The sequence below is a fragment of the Heptranchias perlo genome, chromosome 24, assembly GCF_035084215.1.
Source record: "Heptranchias perlo isolate sHepPer1 chromosome 24, sHepPer1.hap1, whole genome shotgun sequence".
In the NCBI taxonomy this organism is placed as follows: Eukaryota; Metazoa; Chordata; class Chondrichthyes; order Hexanchiformes; family Hexanchidae; genus Heptranchias; species Heptranchias perlo.
This window is the reverse complement of record NC_090348.1, coordinates 26,379,808-26,401,346: the sequence shown is the minus strand read 5'-3', so window position 1 is coordinate 26,401,346 and position 21,539 is coordinate 26,379,808. Positions and strand designations below refer to the sequence as shown.

The window sequence follows — 21,539 nt, the reverse complement described above, 5'->3', positions numbered from 1 at the left end:
TGACACTTGATATACAAAACAAAAATGTTGTCTATCCAATTTGGCTGAATTTCATGAGTTCTCACTGACTATGGAACATTGAAAATAAAGCATTCTTTTGCAAAGTGGAGAGAAATCAGAGGTCCAGCTAATTCACTAGAATTATGTCTCTTCCTGGGAGGTGTGGGATAGACAGTTACCATAGCAATACCCTCAACCAAGAACATCTGTTACAGATATAAGTTGATGGGTAACTTGCAAAGGGTCCAGCACTGGGTTCAGATTAAATAGTAGTTTTAATTAACAAGCATCATTAACTCTGTCCTACATTCTTGTTCTATATGACTCTTCCTTGTTCTCCCCATTGTGTGTCTGCTTTTCACAGGTGTAATACCTTGGACATTTAATTGATGTGTGGCACGCAACAAAATTACACAGGGTTACAGAACCCAATTAACTTAATTGCACATCAGGGTATTTGCCCTACAATTTACTGCTACCAAGTGAGTTTGCACAAATGGTTCATAGAATATGATTCTTGACTCGTAGTTTATAGATCTAGATCAACTGACAGAAATCATGAAAATAACAGGTACGCCGGCCCAAGATTTCGTTCAGAAGCTGCAAAGTCAAGACGTAAGCAGAACATTTAAAATTTGCAATAAAAGTAATAAATTGAACTTTTTAACTCTTTTAATGGTTTCTTTATTGTTATGGTTTTAGACTATTGCTGTCCTTTTGATAGTTCTCAGCATAATGCACTATTTATTCCATGGACCTCTGCTGCCCAGTACATTGCTCAGTTTAAACTAAGCCAGCATTGATTTTAAAATGTCATAATATTTATATGGAAATGTCAAAAGGACACAGTTATAGAAATACTCTAACAGCAGATATCATAGGAACATGAGTAGGCCATTCAACCCCTCGAGCCTGCAATTAGATCATGGCTGCTCTGCACCTCAACTTCATTTTCCTGTCTTATCTGAAATCTCATAGAAGAAGGATCAGTTACAACCATTAAATAGTAATGAATTAATGGTGGTTTACACATTTTCTAACACAAATTGTTTTGTTACTTTAATCATTGTGGTTAGTAATATACTCTTCTTGCTCTGTCAGAAAGTAAAATGTAGCACAGGATCATTTCTAAGATGCAGATTGTTTGACAATCTGTTTACAATGATTGTATTGGTTAATTGTACATTTCCTGTTCGACTGGTTTGGGTCATGATGTTCTTTCTATGAACCTGCTAATTAGATCTAATGCTGTTTTCCTACTGCATCAAGAAAAGGGTTCGGTTCCAGAGATGGGTTACCATAACAACAGATGCATGTTACCTGCCAAAACAAAGACTATATAAGAGCTGACCTTCTAATGGATCTATTTTTTACTGTGGCAGAACCAATTTACTTACATGTTGCATTTATTTCAGGAAGCCAAGCAATGAAAAATGCTACAGTCTGGAAGGTGATATTTTTAGTGATGCCACTGATTTAAATATTACATTTCAAATGTGGCAACATCAATAGACATACTCTTAGAGCTGCATTTCCCTCACGATTTATATTGTAAAAGTGAACACGACTCACAAAATTATGGAGTACTAAACAGAAGTTATGATTCAGATAATGTTTAGATTTTTTACTAATAATTCACCAAAACTGTAACAACAGGAGAGTAGAAAGTCAAAACCCTAAGAGACTCATATGAAGTTGAAAATAATGATGAAAAGACATAGTTAATATGCTAAATGATAACGTCTTCAAAGTTATTTTTAACCAGAGAGGACATCAACCCTGGTTCGATGAGGAGTGTAGAAGCGCATGCCAGGAGCAGCACCAGGCGTTCCTGAAAATGAGGTGCCAACCTGGTGAAGCTATAACACAGGACGACATCCATGCTAAACAGCAGAAGCAGCATGCTAAGGACAGAGCTAAGCGATCCCACAACCAACGGATCAGATCAAAGCTCTGCAGTCCTGCCACATGCAGTTGTGAATGGTGGTGGATAATTAAACAACTAACAGGAGGAAGAGGAGGCTCCGTGAACATCCCCATCAATGATGGTAGAGCCCAGCACATGAGTGCAAAAGACAAGGCGTCAACAGTGCTGTCAAGCAGCATTTACCAATAACCTGCTCACCAATGCTCAGTTTGGGTTCCGCCAGGACCACTCGGCTCCAGACGTCTTTACAGCCATGGCCCAAACATGGACAAAAGAGTTGAATTTCAGGGGTGAGGTGAGAGCGACTCCCTTGACAACATGGCAGCATTTGACCGAGTATGGCACCAAGGAACCCGAATAAAATTGAAATCAATGGGAATCTGGGGGAAAACTCTCCATTGGCTGGAGTTATGCCTATCACAAAGGAAGATGGTAGTGGTTGTTGGAGGCCAATCATCTCAGCCCCAGAACACCTCTGCAGGAGTTCCTCAGGACAGTGTCCTAGGCCTAACCATCTTCAGCTGCTTCATCAATGACCTTCCCTCCATCATAAGGTCAGAAGTGGGAATGTTTACTGATGATTGCAAAGTGTTCAGTTCCATTCGCAACCCCTCAGATAATGAAGCAGTTCGTGCCCGCATGCAACAAGACCTGGACAACATTCAGGCTTGGACTGATGTGTGGCACAAGTGTTAGTTGCCACTTAAGTGCCAGGCAATGACCATCTCCCACAAGAGAGTCTAACCACCTCCCCTTGGCATTCAACCTAAACATTCACTCCCTTCACCACTGGCGCACTGTGGCTGCAGTGTGTACCATCCACAGGATGCACTGCAGCAACGCGCCAAGGCTTCTTCGACAGAACCTCCCAAACCCACGACCTCTACCACCTAGAAGGACAAGGGCACTAGGCACATGGGAACAACACCACCTGCACATTCCCCTCCAAGTCACACACCATCCCGACTTGGAAATATATCGCCGTTCCTTCATCATCGATGGGTCAAAATCCTGGAACTCCCTTCCTAACAGCACTGTGGGAGAACCTTCACCACACGGACTGCAGCAGTTCAAGAAGGCGGCTCACCACCACCTTCTCAAGGGCAATTAGGGATGGGCAATAAGTGCTGGCCTCGCCAGCGACGCCCACATCCCATGAACGAATAAAAAAAAAACGACATTACTATCGTCGAATCTTCCACCACCAACATCCTGGGGGTCACCATTGACCAGAAACTTAACTGGACCAGCCACATAAATACTGTGGCTACAAGAGCAGGCTATTCTGTGGCGAGTGACTCACCTCCTGACTTCCCAAAGCCTTTCCACCCTCTACAAAGCACAAGTCAGGAGTGTGATAGATTACTCTCCACTTGCCTGGACAAGTGCAGCTCCAACAACACTCAAGAAGCTCGACACCATCCAGGACAAAGCAGCCTGCTTGATTGGCAACTCCTCCACCACCACCGCACCGTGGCTGCAGTGTGTACCATCTACAAGATGCACTGCAGCAACTCGCCAAGGCTTCTTCGACAGCCCCTCCCAAACCTGCGACCTCTACCACTTATAAGGACACCAAAAGGGCAGCAGGCGCGTGGGAACACCACCACCTGCATGTTCCCCTCCAAGTCACACACCATCCTGACTTGGAAATATATCGCCATTCCTTCATCGTCGCTGGGTCAAAATCCTGGAACTCCCTACCTAACAGCACTGTGGAAAAATGTTCACCACACGGACTGCAGCGGTTCAAGAAGGCGGCTCACCACCACCTTCTCGAGGGCAATTAAACCGGACGGACCACCCGGCATCGGACCACGAGGCACCGGACACGACAACGGCAAAACACCAAGCCCAGTCGACCCTGCAAGGTCCTCCTTACTAACATCTGGGGACTTGTGCCAAAGTTGGGAGAGCTGTCCCACAGACTAGTCAAGCAACAGCCTGACATAGCCATACTCACAGAATCATATCTTTCAGCCAACGTCCCAGACTCTTCCATCACCATCCCTGGGTATGTCCTGTCCCACCGGCAGGACCAACCCACCAGAGGTGGCGGTACAGTGATATACAGTCAGGAGGGAGTGGCCCTGGGAGTCCTCAACATTGACTCTGGACCCCATGAAATCTCATGGCATCAGGTCAAACATGGGCAAGGAAACCTCCTGCTGATTACCACCTACCGTCCTCCCTCAGCTGATGAATCAGTCCTCCTCCATGTTGAGCACCACTTGGAGGAAGCACTGAGGGTAGCAAGGGCACAAAATGTACTCTGGGTGGGGGACTTCAATGTCCATCACCAAGAGTGGCTCAGCAGCACCACTACTGACCGAGCTGGCCGAGTCCTGAAGGACATAGCTGCTAGACTGGGCCTGCGGCAGGTGGTGAGCGAACCAACACGAGGGAAAAACTTACTTGACCTCGTCCTCACCAATCTACCTGTCGCAAATGCATCTGTCCATGACAGTATTGGTAGGAGTGACCACCGCACAGTCCTCGTGGAGATGAAATCCCGTCTTCGCACTGAGGACACCATCCAACGTGTTGTGTGGCACTACCACCGTGCTAAATGGGATAGATTCAGAACAGATCTAGCAGCTCAAAACTGGGCATCCATGAGGCGCTGTGGGCCATCAGCAGCAGCAGAATTGTATTCCAGCACAATCTGTAACCTCATGGCCCGGCATATTCCTCACTCTACCATTACCAACAAGCCAGGGGATCAACCCTGGTTCAATGAGGAGTGTAGAAGAGCATGCCAGGAACAGCACCAGGCGTACCTAAAAATGAGGTGCCAACCTGGTGAAGCTACAACTCAGGACTACATGCATGCTAAACAGCGGAAGCAACATGCTATAGACAGAGCTAAGCGATTCCACAACCAACGGATCAGATCAAAGCTCTGCAGTCCTGCCACATCCAGTCGTGAATGGTGGTGGACAATTAAACAACTAACGGGAGGAGGAGGCTCTGTAAACATCCCCATTCTCAATTATGGCGGAGTCCAGCACGTGAGTGCAAAAGACAAGGCTGAAGCGTTTGCAACCATCTTCAGCCAGAAGTGCCGAGTGGATAATCCATCTCAGCCTCCTCCCGATATCCCCACCATCACGGAAGCCAGTCTTCGGCCAATTCGATTCACTCCACGTGATATCAAGAAACGGCTGAGTGCACTGGATACAGCAAAGGCTATGGGCCCCGACAACATCCCAGCTGTAGTGCTGAAGACTTGTGCTCCAGAACTAACTGCGCCTCTAGCCAAGCTGTTCCAGTACAGCTACAACACTGGCATCCACCCGGCAATGTGGAAAATTGCCCAGGTATGTCCTGTCCACAAAAAGCAGGACAAATCCAATCCAGCCAATTACCGCCCCATCAGTCTACTCTCAATCATCAGCAAAGTGATGGAAGGTGTCGTCGACAGTGCTATCAAGCGGCACTTACTCACCAATAACCTGCTCACCGATGCTCAGTTTGGGTTCCGCCAGGACCACTCGGCTCCAGACCTCATTACAGCCTTGGTCCAAACATGGACAAAAGAGCTGAATTCCAGAGGTGAGGTGAGAGTGACTGCCCTTGACATCAAGGCAGCATTTGACCGAGTGTGGCACCAAGGAGCCCTAGTAAAATTGAAGTCAATGGGAATCAGGGGGAAAACTCTCCAGTGGCTGGAGTCATACCTAGCACAAAGGAAGATGGTAGTGGTTGTTGGAGGCCAATCATCTCAGCCCCAGGGCATTGCTGCAGGAGTTCCTCAGGGCAGTGTCCTAGGCCCAACCATCTTCAGCTGCTTCATCAATGACCTTCCCTCCATCATAAGGTCAGAAATGGGGATGTTCGCTGATGACTGCACAGTGTTCAGTTCCATTCGCAACCCCTCAGATAATGAAGCAGTCCGAGCCTGCATGCAGCAAGACCTGGACAACATCCAGGCTTGGGCTGATAAGTGGCAAGTAACATTCGCGCCAGATAAGTGCCAGGCAATGACCATCTCCAACAAGAGAGTCTAACCACCTCCCCTTGACATTCAACGGCATTACCATCGCCGAATCCCCCACCATCAACATCCTGGGGGTCACCATTGACCAGAAACTTAACTGGACCAGCCATATAAATACTGTGGCTACGAGAGCAGGTCAGAGGCTGGGTATTCTGCGGCGAGTGACTCCCCTCCTGACTCCCCAAAGCCTTTCCACCATCTACAAGGCACAAGTCAGGAGTGTGATGGAATACTCTCCACTTGCCTGGATGAGTGCAGCTCCAACAACACTCAAGAAGCTCGACACCATCCAAGATAAAGCAGCCCGCTTGATTGGCACCCCATCCACCACCCTAAACATTCACTCCCTTCACCACCGGCGCACTGTGGCTGCAGTGTGCACCATCCACAGGATGCACTGCAGCAACTCGCCAAGGCTTCTTCGACAGCACCTCCCAAACCCGCGACCTCTACCACCTAGAAGGACAAGGGCAGCAGGCGCATGGGAACAACACCACCTGCACGTTCCCCTCCAAGTCACACACCATCCCGACTTGGAAATATATCGCCGTTCCTTCATCGTCGCTGGGTCAAAATCCTGGAACTCCCTTCCTAACAGCACTGTGGGAGAACCGTCACCACACGGACTGCAGCGGTTCAAGAAGGCGGCTCACCACCACCTTCTCGAGGGCAATTAGGGATGGGCAATAAATGCCGGCCTTGCCAGCGACGCCCACATCCCGTGAACGAATAAAAAAAAAAAAAAATTAGGGATGGGCAATAAATGTTGACCTTGCCAGCAATGCCCACACCCCATAAATGAATAAAAAAAAGCATTAATAACTTTAACACTTAGTTATCAGCCTTGGCTCAATGGTAGCACTCTCACCTGAGTCAGAGGTTGTGAGTTTAAGTTCCACTGCAGGACTTGTGCACATAACCCAGGCTGACACTTCAGTGTAGTACTGAGGGAGTGGTGCCCTGTCAGTGGTGCTATCTGTTGGATGAGACATTTGGATGAGTTATACAAAACCCTGGTTAGACCGCACCTGGAGTACTGTGAGCAGTTCTGGGCACCGTACCTTCGGAAGGACATATTGGCCTTGGAGGGAGTGCAGCGTAGGTTTACTAGGATGATACCCGGACTTCAAGGGTTAAGTTACGAGGAGAGATTACACAAATTGGGGCTGTATTCTCTAGAGTTTCGAAGGTTAAGGGATGATCTGATCGAAGTTTATAAGATATTAAGGGGAACAGATAAGGTGGATACAGAGAAACTATTTCCGCTGGTTGGGGATTTTAGGAGTAGGGGGCACAGTCTAAAAATTAGAGCCAAACCTTTCAGGAGCGAGATTAGAAAACATTTCTACACACAAAGGGTTGTAGAAGTTTGGAACTCTCTTCCGCAAACGGCAATTGATACTAGCTCAATTGTTAAATTTAAATCTGAGATAGATAGCTTTTTGGCAACCAAAGGTATTAAGGGATATGGGCCAAAGGCAGGTATATGGAGTTAGATCACAGATCAGCCATGATCTTATCAAATGGCGGAGCAGGCATGAGGGGCTGAATGGCCTCCTCCTGTTCCTATGTTCCTAAACCGAGGCCCTGTCTACCCTCTCAGGTAGATGTCAACGATCCAATGGTACTATTTGAAGAAGAGCAGAGGAGTTCTCCAAGTATCTGACCAATATTAATCCCCTTACCAACATCACTAAAAACAAATTATCTGGTCATTTATCTCATTGCTGTTTGTGGGACCTTGCTGTGCACAAATTGGCTGCCGCATTTCCCCTTACTTTACCACAGTGACTACATTTCAATAGTACTTCATTGCCTGTGAAGCATTTTGAGGTGCCTTGAGGTTGTGAAAGATGCTATATAAATGTAAGGTCTTTCTTTCTATACTAGCCAACATCAAACACATGTCATATGTGCTTTGGGACTTTCACATTAGTGAAGCAGAGACTTCAAGGGTAGCATGAAGATAGCTTCAAGGGGCTGAAAACCAATAAATCCCCATTCAAATTTGAGAATTGAACAGATTTGAATCATGGCTTCATTTTTAGTGAATATTGTTGATTTGTCTTTACTAAAAAGGACACATCTCTTTACAATTTTTCTAACAAAAGGATGCTACTAATTGAAATAGCAATAGGTATTTTTAAGATCTTAATGATATTCCCAATTTTCAAAATGTATAAGCAAGTATCTTAGCAATTTTAACAACTTCCTACTTACAAGAGAGACATTAAAACAGTGATGTAAACAGGGCTAAAATCTCTTAATTTGTTACACCACGTCAAATTGCATTTATCCCAGTCAATATTTTGGATTTTTAAAATTTTGTTAAAAAATTATGTTGACCTTATTCCTGAAAAAATTACCATCAGGTGTTTATATAGATCTTGAACATTCTGAATTATCAAAACTAAATGCATGGGGAGTCATTAGTTAACCATATCAAATGCTCATGTGCTACCAGTGAAATTCTGTGTTAAACTAAACCTTAAAAATGAATGTTATACTTTTGTTCTCTACAGGCTAAAAACTACATCAAAAGTTTACCAAGAGTCCAGAAAAAAGACTTTAAAGCCCTGTTTGCAAATGCAAATCAAGTGGGTAAGAAACATTTTTTTATAGCTTGATAAGTTATAGTGAAGTAGTTAGGTGGATTACAGCAAATTAATTCTTCAGTCAGTGTAGCAATAAAATGTTATTCAGATAAGGTAATTTAATACTTTTGCACCCTGCTTACATGGGGAATTGGAGGTAGAAGCAGCCTCTGCCAAAAGCCCCTTTTATACTACCATTTTTTCTTTAGAAAGATTGCAAAAGACTGGTGTCCATGACTCATTCCTTAAACCAACTCCCTTAATACAGGGTACAAATGTACACCCAGTTTTTACGCTTCTGCCACTGGGATAAGGGAACCTGAATTATTAGTGTAAATACCAGGTGCTGGGTCAAGGATAACGGTCTCCTAGAATCCGACCTAAATGAGCAGCAGCGTAAAAGCAGCATAGTTCAGAAATATGATTGAAAATGATGAATTGGTGCCCTGAATTCCACAGCCGGTCTGTCTAGAGAGGTAATGAACGAAGGTGAAATTCTTGCAGTGTTTTTCTTCAAACCACAAACCCGCAGCACAAAACTACCCCTAATTCATCAATGATTGCCTGACCTCTCTCCAAGGGAGTGTGTGCATGAGGCAGTTAGTGAGAATGGCATGCTTATGAACGTGCCTCTGATATCCTAACCATCATTTTGTTACTGATTGCACCTATGCTAACCAACTGTGCCATCCAATCCCAGCTCAAACTGGTAGGTGAGGCCATTGCCTTGTTGGTGTAGGTGAGGATGCTAATCTGAAATTAGGTTTAAATTGCATTTGGTGTGATTTTCCCCAGATGGCTGGTTGCCAATTTAGTACCATTGGTATTTTTACCTTATAACAGCAGTACTAAAATTTAAATCCGTCCAGCCAGCCCATATTTGTAAGTGTGAAACACAAGCTGCTATCAGATAATCATGCCTGTATCTCTTTTTGTTTTGACAACCAGACCGGTCAATCGCATCAGTGTTGTATTAATATTCCTTACATCTAAGGTGTGCCCTAAGTGACATAACCTGGGGTATGCTTGATTCTGACAGTGGGTGCGTCCTTTATCTTTTCTGTGATTAATTATAAGTATTTATCTGTGTACCTTGTTCTTTACACCTCTGTGAAGCCCATTGGTACATTTTTCTACATTAAAGTCGCATGTGGTATTGTACGGTACTGGTTCATGTAATAAAAACAGAAAGTGCTGAACATACTCAGCAGGTCAGGCAGCATCTTTTGTCGATTAACTTGTGTCAGAACTGGTTTATGCAATATGTGAGCGCAGCCATTCTTTCAAGTTTAGAATTTCATTTGTTTAATAATCTTATGTTATTAACTTTATTTTTTCTGATAACAGCTGTCAACCTTATGGAAAAAATGCTCGTACTAGATGCTGAAAAACGAATAACTGCTGCAGAGGCTTTGGCTCACTCTTACTTTGAGCAGTACCGAGATCCTGAAGAGGAGACCGTAGCAAAACCGTATGACGATAGTTTTGATAACATGGATTGCACTATTGAAGAATGGAAATGTAAGCACACTTCTAATACTGTTTTTCTTTAATTTGTTCTTGAGTTGTGGGCCACGCTGGCAAGACTGCATGTATTGCCCATCCCTGGTGGGTGGGGGCCGTTTCAGAGGGTATTTAGAGTCAAGCACATATTGTGGGACCGTAGTCATGTGCAGGCCCGAAAAAAAACTATCTGATTCAATGGTTCTCAAATTTTTGCATCTAGACCCCACCAAATAGGCCTCACCAAAAAGGACTCAGCCTCTCACATTCACCAATCTAAGAATGCTGATAGGGCTAAATCTGAAAAAATGCCAATCTCTCTTCCTGTTTTTTTCACTCTCCTTCACCTCTGTTTCTTTATTTCTCACTCTCTTCTTCACAACTGAAATGCTCACATTGTTCATAAACATTCATAAGCTTTTAACCTTAAGGCAACATCAGTTTGAGCTGTGATTGGATGACACAGATGGTTAGCACACTCATAAGTACAATCAGTAATAAAATCATTAAAATTAGAGATGCAGGTAAATAAGGCCATTTAAAAAAAAAAGACAAACAAAGCATTGGGGTACATTTCTAGAGGGATAGAACTGAAAAGCTGAGAAGTTATGTTGAACTTGTATAGAATCTTGGTTAGACCACACTTGGAGTATTGTGCACAGTTCTTTTGTTTTTATTCGTTCATGGGATGTGGGCGTCACTGGCAAGGCCAGCATTTATTGCTCATCCGTAATTGCCCTTGAGAAGGTGGTGGTGAGCCGCCTTCTTGAACCACTGCAGTCTGTGTGGTGAAGGTTCTCCCATAGTGCTGTTAGGAAGGGAGTTACAGGATTTTGAGCCAGCGACGATGAAGGAACAGCGATATATTTCCAAGTCGGGATGGTATGTGACTTGGAAGGGATCGTGCAGGTGTTGTTGTTCCCATGTGCCTGCTGCTCTTGTCCTTCTAGGTGGTAGAGGTTGCGGGTTTGGGAGGTGCTGTCGAAGATGCCTTGGCGAGTTGCTGCAGTGCATCCTGTGGATGGTACACACTGCAGCCACTGTGCGCCAATGGTGAAGGGAGTGAATGTTTAGGGTGGTGGATGGGGTGCCAATCAAGCGGGCTGCTTTGTCCCAGATGGTGTTGAGCTTCTTGAGTCTTGTTGGAGCTGTACTCATCCAGGCATGTGGAGAGTATTCCATCACACTTCTGACTTGTGCCTTGTAGATGGTGGAAAGGCTTTGGGGAGTCAGAAGGTGAGTCACTCGCCGCAGAATACCCAGCCTCTGACCTGCTCTTGTAGCCACAGTATTTATATGGCTGGTCCAGTTAAGTTTCTGGTTAATGGTGACCCCATTGTTCTGGTCTCCATATTATAAAAAGGATATAGAGACACTGGAGAAGGTGCAAAAAAGATTTACAAGGATGATACCAGAACTGAGAGGTTATACTTATCAGGAAAGATTGAGCAGGCAGGGGCTCTTTTCTCTAGAAAAGAGAAGACTAAGGGGTGACCTGATAGAGGTCTTTAAGGGTCTGACAGGGTTTGATGGGGTAGAAGTAGGGAAGATGTTTCCACTTGTGGGGGAGACTAAAACTAGGGTCCATAAATATAAGATAGTCACTAATAAATCCAATAGGGAATTCAGGAAAAACTTCTTTACCTAGAGAGTGGTTAGAATGTGGAACTCGCCACCACAGGGAGTAGTTGAGGCAAATAGCACAGATGCATTTAAGGTGAAGCTAGATAAACACGAGGGAGAAAGGAATAGAAGGTTATGCTGATATAAGTTAGAGGGGTGGGAGGAAGCTCGTGTGGAGCATAAACACTGGTATTGACCAGTTGGGCTGAATGGCCTGTTTCTGTGCTGTACATTCTATGTAATTCTATGTAAAATGATGGTTGGGACATCGGAGGCACATCCACAAGCATGCCATGCTCACTCACTGTCTTTATTGAAGGTTTGCTCAAGCCAATTATCCTTTCTTGAAATAAATTTGAACAAAACTACCTAATTCAGTGGTTCTTAAATTTTTTCACTAAAAAGCCCTCAACATCTCGCATCCCTCTAAGTAAAGATACTGATAGTGGTAAGTCTGCAAAAAGATCTCTCTTCTGTTTTTCACTCTCCTCCTTTGCTTCATTCTCTCTCTCTCTCTATCCACCTCTTCATTATTTTGCTCTCACTTCTTGTTTTTCTCATTCCTCTCTCCTCCTACACATTTTCTCGGCCTCATTTTTTTCTCTCCATTTTGATTTTCTCCTACCTCACTTTTGTCTGTCTCTCTATCTCTCTCCTTCACTTCTTTTCACTTTTCCCTTTTCTCCTCTTGCACACCTCTTTCTTGGTTTTGCCTCTTCAACAGTTTTCTTCTCACTTTACTTCTTACAACATTGGAGCTCAAGAAGCAGCAGTTTCGAAAACAAACGGGAGTGCATCTTTCCAAAGACAATGGGGAGCAGAGCTTTAAAAGAGAATGGAGGGTGGGACTTTAAAAGAGAACAGCGAACCAGGAGAGGGACTTTCAATAGAAAAAGCAAGTAGTTGGCAAACCCTTCTTGCTAAATGCTGATTGGAACTGTTCTGGCCATCCCATGTAATTATTGTGCTATTGAGCACACTGTTCATTTACCATCTGATCTACGTTCAAATGTAGCACAAAGTTATATGATGAAATTCTCTTCTATCTGGCAGTTGTAAGGTTCTTCAGTAAAGTCACTATGGCCATTCTCAGCACAGTTCTTTATAGGCATGAGTCCACAATACAAATTGCTCACAATTTGCTGTAAACTTGTCATCCTTAGAGAGAATATAAGGATGTATGGTAAAGGAAATGGAAAACTTCAACTGGTGCAATTAAGGATGCTGTATTAAGATTTGGGTTAAATCACATTGTCAGGTTAGAACAGAGAGAGCGTTACTGCTTTAATCTGGATTTAATCTATGCAACCCAGGACTGTTTGACACTGACACTGCGTTGCAAAACCAAAAAATGTCCGATTCCCCATTACTGCAATCTATCTTCTAGATGAGCACTGGTACTATTACAGAAACTACAATCTATTACTTAACCAATGTGTGGAAATTAATTTTCTGATTACAAAAATAAAAGTAAATTTTTCCTTAGTGTTTTATTATGGTATAGTAAATCCTTTCATTCCACAATTACATTTCCATCTGTATTTCTCCTGGGATGGTTTCACTGCTTTTTCTTTTTTCAACTGGCAGAACTCTGTAATAGTTTATTTGTAGTTCTGGGAGCCTCCCTGATTCCCTTGTTGGTAAAAATACCACCAGGTATAGAACTATATATGCAGCTCAGAAGGTCCTAGATTTGATTGCAGGTCCCTGTTGAGTTCAGTTCTGAAGAGAGTTCCATGCCTTAAATACTAACTTGTCTGTTCTCTCCATAGATGCTGATGACCTCCTGGTGTTTCCAGCATTTTCTGGTTTTGAGTAGCTGATTTCAGTTCAAACAACACTTGAGATTTTAGAGTTGGCCTCAGCGTACCTAGAGTGGAGAGGGGGGAAATCACTATGGTTCCCATTACTGATTGATATCCAATCATTTCTGCTGTGCACATGTATGGGCCTGTTTGGGGTCACTTGTGATGCTTCCATAGTTGAATAGTGTACTGAAATTAAATGTTTGGACTCACACATGAAGAATGTCTTCTTGGGCAAGGTACCTATATAGCCGTGCCCCAGTAAGAATCAGTACCTTCAGAAGAAATGGGAAAGGAATTAGAGAAAAAATGTTGCCTTCTTATGTTTCTCGACCTCTGCAGCCTTTGACATGGTCGATCACACCATCATCCTCCAATGTCTCTTCTTCGTTGACCAGCTCATTGACACTGCCTCGCTTGGTTCCATTCTTACCTATCCGTTTTTAGCAAGAGCAGCTCCAGCAATGGCTTCTCTTTCTGCCCCTGCACCGATACCTCTGGAATTCCCAAAGAGGTCTATCCATGGCCCCCTGCTCGTCCTCATCTTCTCCCCTTGTTGATATCATACGAATCTTGAGGTTAAGCTTCAGTGATGGCATGAATGAGTGTATTTTTTGTAGGAGTAAGTCCTTACAGAGAGAGTGCCAGACTCAGGGTTCTTTACAGGAAAGACTTGTAAAAGGCACCAGAGACAAATAGTACTATGACATTTGTACAATGTGTAAAATGTGGTAAATTGCAAGGGAATAAGTCCATTCATTTTCTCCCCAGGTCATACATATAAAGAGGTGATGAACTTTAAGCCATCAACAGGAGTACCAGAGTCTAAAGAAACTGCAGTGTAGCTCTGGAATCGTCGTTATGGGACAAGACAGAAGAAGTATATATTCGTGCAGCGAGTAGTTGCGAAAACATTAATTATTTTGGTTGTGTTCTGGTTTCAGCGTTTTGAAAAAAAATGTACAATACTTCAATTTTATGCCAGAAGCCTGCAGTTCATTCACAGTGTAACTTTGTCTCTTTGAAAGTCAAACTGAAACTCTGCACCAGCATTTCTTGAAAAGCACTTCATGGTTGTAACATTTTTTTAAAATCTGCAGTACTTAGTGATTTTAGTCTGAAATTTCTCCTGTTGATGATTTAGAAAAAAAATTAGCAAAAAAAAACAGCAAAAGCAACCATGTCCTTACACCAACCTTTTCACTAAACTTATCAACAGGTTTGAATGTCACCCTCATTGTTCTTTCTTTAACTGCAGATATATTGGGAATAAGAATGACTCAGAACCTGAATTACCAATTATGTATAAATAGTGGACCATTTGTACCATATTTTCAAGATCGTTTTCTAAGTAAGCCTCATTTGCAAAGATACCAAATCATGTATTTGCATACATTTTTGTCTGACAACGTTCCTTGAAGAGCCATGGAATGTTTTACTACGTTAAAGGTGCTATATAAATGCAAGTTGTTGTTGTTAATAGCAAAGGATAGTCTAGTCTGCCTACATTGTCTTCAGTCTCTTGCATCCTCCTTATGTGGTGCTTCATATCTTTAAGCGACATTCTATAAGTGCTGTTAGCAAGATAATATAGAGCTATTATTAACATTGGTTGAGTGTTATAATTATAACAAACATGAAATGGGTATTGAAAACTGATTAATCGATTCCCAATTCCATTATAAAAATGCTGGAACACTAATTAGAAGCCATTATCAAATAGGTTACATTTTCAAATCCTTGCTTAAAATGCATTGATGAACTGATATCTTAGGAACTTTCCTGTGACACTGTACAGCATTGGCCCACGATGTGGGCTTTACCCACTCTTGGCCATTAATTTAGCTAATAATGATCATTCATTTCTCTTTTCTTAATTTCACAGTCACCTGAAAAGCAGTTAGCAACATAAATCCCTTATCTTTCAAACCCATGAGAACATACTTCAATTTCCTCAGGGATGCCATCTAGTTATTTATGATAACTTTTCAATCATTTCCTTGTAAGCTCCACTATACATCAGCCAGTATTTCATGCAGGCATTTTCATATACAAGTTCCTTCGACTTTCTGTTGTGCATTACTAGCCTTATTACAGTGTGTACTCTTTGGTACCTTACATTAGTAGCACTCAAACTTGATATTGTGTTGCTCAAGGAGCAATGTTGACTGAATCTTAGTTACTATGAACTGTATTGCAGATAAAACACCATTAGGCTAAAACATTAAAATATTTTTTAAAGTTTGAGAAGTATCACTGTTTCTGCATGACACCTGTATTAGTGCATGGGGATGCATTGTTTAAGAAAAAGTCATTACTTCAGTTACTGAAACACACCGGCAGTGGTACTTCAGCCACTCAATAACACAATTACAACATTTTCTCCATCAATTGCATCTTAAGTATTAATGATAAGGAGGCAAATATCAGAGGGCACCCGAGACCTAAAAAGAACAGGGCATAAAATTTTGAAAACTGCCCTTCAGGGAGCAAAGGGTCATCCTTTTAAAAGTAATCAATCTCTCTGGGATTGCTGCCTGAAAAGCAACCACAATTATTGGGCAATTTGGGTAGGGATAGAAAACGAGTAGATATAGTTTTTCCCCAAATAGAGAGCCACATATCCAAGTTTGCAGATGACACAAAGTTAGGCAGCATTGTAAATAGTGTAGATGGATGCATAAAATTACAGAGAGATATTAATAGATTAAGTGAATGGGCAAAACTATGGCAAATGGATTTCAATGTAGGCAAGTGTGAGGTCATCCGCTTTGGGCCTAAAATCTGAGTACTTTCTAAATGATGAAAAGCTCGAAACAGTGGAGGTCCAAAGATGTGGAGATGCCGGTGATGGACTGGGGTTGACAATTGTAAACAATTTTACAACACCAAGTTATAGTCCAGCAATTTTATTTTAAATTCACAAGCTTTCGGAGATTTTCTCCTTCCTCAGGTAAATGTTTCAAGATCTCCTTGAAGCCTACGCATTTATACATATTGAATAATACATGGTGTTTACAGACTGCCTCTGCAACTGCCCGTTGCCAAGGCAATCACCGTGTTCAGACAGAGAGGTGTCATCTGCAGAACCCCCGAATACACATTCAACAAAAAAACAAACAGGGAAAAAAAACAGAGAAAAAAAAAGAGAAAAAAAAACAGAGAGAGAGGCAGAAACATCCGGAAGGCAGAGAGAGCCAGCAAATGACCCATTATATTAAAAACAGATAACATTTGTTCGCTGGTGGGGTAACGTGTAGCGTGACATGAACCCAAGATCCCGGTTCAGGCCGTCCTCATGGGTGCGGAACTTGGCTATCAATTTCTGCTCGACGATTTTGCGTTGTCGTGTGTCTCGAAGGCCGCCTTGGAGTACGCTTACCCGAAGGTCGGTGGATGAATGTCCATGACTGCTGAAGTGTTCCCCGACTGGGAGGGAACCCTCCTGTTTGGCGATTGTTGCGCGGTGTCCGTTCATCCGTTGTCGCAGCGTCTGCATGGTCTCGCCAATGTACCATGCTCTGGGGCATCCTTTCCTGCAACGTATGAGGTAGACAACGTTGGCCGAGTCACAGGAGTATGAACCATGCACCTGGTGGGTGGTGTCATCTCGTGTGATGGTGGTATCTGTGTCGATGATCTGGCATGTCTTGCAGAGGTTACCGTGGCAGGGTTGTGTGGCGTCGTGGACGCTGTTCTCTTGAAAGCTGGGTAGTTTGCTGCGAACGATGGTCTGTTTGAGGTTGGGTGGCTGTTTAAAGGCGAGTAGTGGAGGTGTGGGGATGGCCATAGCGAGGTGTTTGTCCTCATTGATGACATGTTGAAGGCTGCGGAGAACATGGCGTAGTTTCTCCGCTCCGGGGAAGTACTGGACGACAAAGGGTACTCTGTTGGTTGCGTCCCGTGTTAGTCTCCTGAGGAGGTCTATGCGATTTTTTGCTGTGGCCCGTCGGAACTGTCGATCGATGAGTCGAGCGTCATATCCCGTTCTTACTAGGGCGTCTTTCAGCGTCTGTAGGTGTCCATCGCGTTCCTCCTCGTCTGAGCAGACCCTGTGTATTCGCAGGGCCTGTCCATAGGGGATGGCCTCTTTGACGTGGTTAGGGTGGAAGCTGGAAAAGTGGAGCATCGTGAGGTTGTCCGTGGGCTTGCGGTAGAGTGAGGTGCTGAGGTGCCCGTCTTTGATGGAGATTCGTGTGTCCAAGAAAGAAACTGATTCTGAGGAGTAGTCCATGGTGAGCTTGATGGTGGGATGGAACTTGTTGATGTTATCGTGTAGTCTCTTTAGTGATTCCTTGCCGTGGGTCCATAGAAAGAAAATGTCGTCGATGTATCTGGTGTATAGTGTTGGTTGGAGGTCTTGTGCAGTGAAGAAGTCCTGCTCGAACTTGTGCATGAAAATGTTGGCGTATTGGGGTGCGAATTTGGTCCCCATGGCTGTTCCGTGTGTTTGGGTAAAGAACTGGTTATCGAAGGTGAAGACATTGTGATCCAGGATGAAGCGGATGAGTTGTAGGATGGCTTCCGGAGATTGGCTGTTGTTGGTGTTGAGTATTGATGCTGTCGCAGCGATGCCGTCATCGTGGGGGATACTGGTGTATAGTGCCGAGACGTCCATCGTGGTGAGAAGTGTTCCTGGTTCAACTGGTCCGTGGGTACTGAGTTTTTGTAGGAAGTCTGTAGTGTCGCGACAGAAGCTGGGGGTTCCCTGTACGATGGGTTTCAGGATGCCCTCGATGTATCCAGAGAGGTTCTCACACAGGGTTCCGTTGCCTGATACGATGGGACGTCCGGGTGTGTTGGCTTTGTGTATCTTTGGGAGGCAGTAGAAGTCTCCCACGCGGGGATTACGTGGGATGAGAATGCGTAGGATGCTTTGAAGGTCTGGATCGAAGGTCTTGATCAGTTTGTTGAGCTGGTGGGTGTGTTCTTTGGTCGGATCTGCGGGTAACCGTCTGTAGTGTTCCTGGTTGTCCAGTTGTCGGTATGCTTCTTTGCAATAGTCTGTTCTGTTCTGTATGACTATGGCTCCTCCTTTGTCCGCTGGTTTGATGACGATGTTGCGGTTGGTCTTGAGAGCGTTGATGGCGTTGCGTTGTGCTCGGGTGACATTCTGGACTGTCTTCTGAGTGCGGCTGATGAATCTGGCATTGACGCATTTCCTGACAGCTTGAGCATACATGTCCAGCTGAGGGCAGCGACCCTCCGGAGGAGTCCAGTTTGACTCTTTCCTCTTCGGTTGCTGTACCGCGGATCCCTCTGTCTGCTGTTCCGGATCGTCGATTGTCTCATTGGGTTCGCTGCTGAAATCTTGGGGTTTGTGGTAGAATTCCCGGAGCCTCATTCTCCTGATGAATTCCTCTGTGTCGTCGAGCAGAAATTGATAGCCAAGTTCCGCACCCATGAGGACGGCCTGAACCGGGATCTTGGGTTCATGTCACGCTACACGTTACCCCACCAGCGAACAAATGTTATCTGTTTTTAATATAATGGGTCATTTGCTGGCTCTCTCTGCCTTCCGGATGTTTCTGCCTCTCTCTCTGTTTTTTTTTCTCTTTTTTTTTCTCTGTTTTTTTTCCCTGTTTGTTTTTTTGTTGAATGTGTATTCGGGGGTTCTGCAGATGACACCTCTCTGTCTGAACACGGTGATTGCCTTGGCAACGGGCAGTTGCAGAGGCAGTCTGTAAACACCATGTATTATTCAATATGTATAAATGCGTAGGCTTCAAGGAGATCTTGAAACATTTACCTGAGGAAGGAGAAAATCTCCGAAAGCTTGTGAATTTAAAATAAAATTGCTGGACTATAACTTGGTGTTGTAAAATTGTTTACAAGAGGTCCAAAGAGACTTAGGGGTCCATGTACATGATCATTAAAATGTCATGGACATGTACAGAAAATAATCAAAAAGGTTAATGGAATGTATATATCCTCTATATCTAGAGGACTAGAATACAAGGGGGTAGAAGTTATGCTACAGCTATACAAAGCCCTGGTTAGACCACACCTGGAGTACTGTGTTCAGTTCTGGGCACTGCACCTTAGGAAGAATATGTTGCCCTTGGAGGGATTGCAGTGTAGAGTTACTAAAATGATATCTGGATTCTAAGCATTAAATTACAAGGAGAGATTACACAAACTAGGGTTGTATTCCTAGGAATTTAGAAGATTAAGGGGTGATTTAATCAAAGTTTTCAAGATATTAAGGGGCACTGATAGGGTAGATAGAAACTATTTCCACTGGTTGGGGAGTCTAGAACCAGGGGACATAGCATAAAAATTAAAGCCAGTACTTACTGGAGTGAAGTTAGGAAACACTTCTATATGCAAAGGGTGGTAGAAGTTTGGAACTCTCTTCCGCAAACGGCAGTTGATGCTAGCTCAATTGTTAATTTTAAATCTGAGATTGATAGATTTTTGTTAACAAAAGGTATTAAGGGATATGGGGCTAAGGCGGATATATGGAGTTAGGTCACAGATCAACCATGATCTCACTGAATGGTGGAACAGGCTGGAGGGGCTAAATGGCCTGCTCCTGTTCCTATGTTCCTAATTATGTCCCTCCCACACTCGGTTGGCCCCCAACCTCGATACAAACCCAAATCCCTCACTCCTCCCCATGTACCAGAATTTCTAGCCTCATATTTTCTGAGACCATTAAGAAAAGGAAAACTCAGCACCACAGATAATTTATGTTGCTCAAAGACTGAGAATATCATCCAGCAATTAAAATGCTAGGTATAATGTCTAAAATTGATGTGGTGAACTTTAAAAAAGTGAAATACAATCAGAAATTTCCTAAACTATTTCAAAAAATCTAAGGTGAGTAAATTTTAAAGCTCAAATCAGATTCTTTATCGTTTTCTCTCATCATTACGCAATTTATTCCATTACCTTTAATGTCTATGGCAAAGGGTGAACTGGCCCTTACGGCATGGATGAGGCTACAACTTCTACGAGTATGGAGACATTTTTGCTGTCTTCCTTGAAATCTTTATTGCGAAACCTTTAAGAACTATAAACTGCCTTTTAATTTTTTTTTCTAAGGCTGTCGAAACAAACTCTTTGAAATGAATTTCTGTAGTGATGGTGGTGGATGCAAGCAGAGCTATCTTAATTCAAATGATTGAAAAACTGAGCTGATAAGAGGTTTGCTGCATTTTATGGTGTGGGTTTACCAAAAAAAGGTTTAAATGCAGGAAATGGGCAACAGTTGATGTTACTCTAACAAATTTGATTTCTAATTGCATTTGAATTCTGTTTCTTACTGGAGGATACTTGTTCACTTAAAATGCACACATATCGGGGTATGTGCAGAAGTTGTCTCATACTATTATAGGACTGACCTGTTGAAATTTATTGTCAGTGGATATATGCACAGATGATAACTATTAGTCATTCCACTGACAGGTCTCCATGTCATTTGTTTTTTTCACCTTTAATTTGGGAGGTGTTGCCACCAGATTCAGTTCAGAGGTATTGTTCAGTTCCTAGAATATATAATACAGTACAAAATGAAAAAGGTTGGCTTTATTGAAATTTGGAGCAAAGACACATTTTTGCAATGTGATTTGTTATTGCACATTGCAACCTTGTTTAGTTTAACTAACCATATTTTGATGGGACAAGACTGTTTTTCTCCCCTTGATTTTCTTTGTCTGGTTTTCTCCAAGGACTTTCCTCAGCTCAGAGGGCATCTTACTTCCATGGTTCTGCGAATGACACTAAGTAACAGCTGCGAGAGTGACCTTCCATTTCAATTTTTCCCGGTGAGGAAGAGTCTGGCTTTCACTGGTGGCTTTTTTTTTATTCGTTCATGGGATGTGGACATCGCTGGCAAGGCCAGCATTTATTGCCCATCTCCAATTGCCCTTGAGAAGGTGGTGGTGAGCCGCCTCCTTGAACCGCTGCAGTTCGTGTGGTGAAGGTTGTCCCACAGTGCTGTTAGGAAGGGAGTTCCAGGATTTTGACCCAGTGACGATGAAGGAACGGCGATGTATTTCCAAGTCGGGATGGTGTGTGACTTGGAGGGGAACGTCCAGGTGGTGGTGTTCCCTTGTGCCTGCTGCCCTTGTCCTTCTAGGTGG

General features: G+C 43.5%; 1 protein-coding gene across 1 annotated transcript in view; it reads left to right on the top strand.

The window, feature by feature from the left end:
- LOC137341633 (mitogen-activated protein kinase 12-like) overlaps positions 1-15,705 on the top strand; it is a 69,067-nt gene extending 53,362 nt beyond the window's left edge. The window contains exons 9-12 of the mRNA XM_068004933.1: positions 536-615; positions 8,450-8,528; positions 9,869-10,042; positions 14,224-15,705. Of these exons, the coding sequence (XP_067861034.1) occupies positions 536-615; positions 8,450-8,528; positions 9,869-10,042; positions 14,224-14,297 (407 nt within the window). The 3' untranslated portion in view covers positions 14,298-15,705. The remainder of the gene's footprint in view (positions 1-535; positions 616-8,449; positions 8,529-9,868; positions 10,043-14,223) is intronic.
- The last annotated feature ends 5,834 nt before the right edge of the window (positions 15,706-21,539 follow it).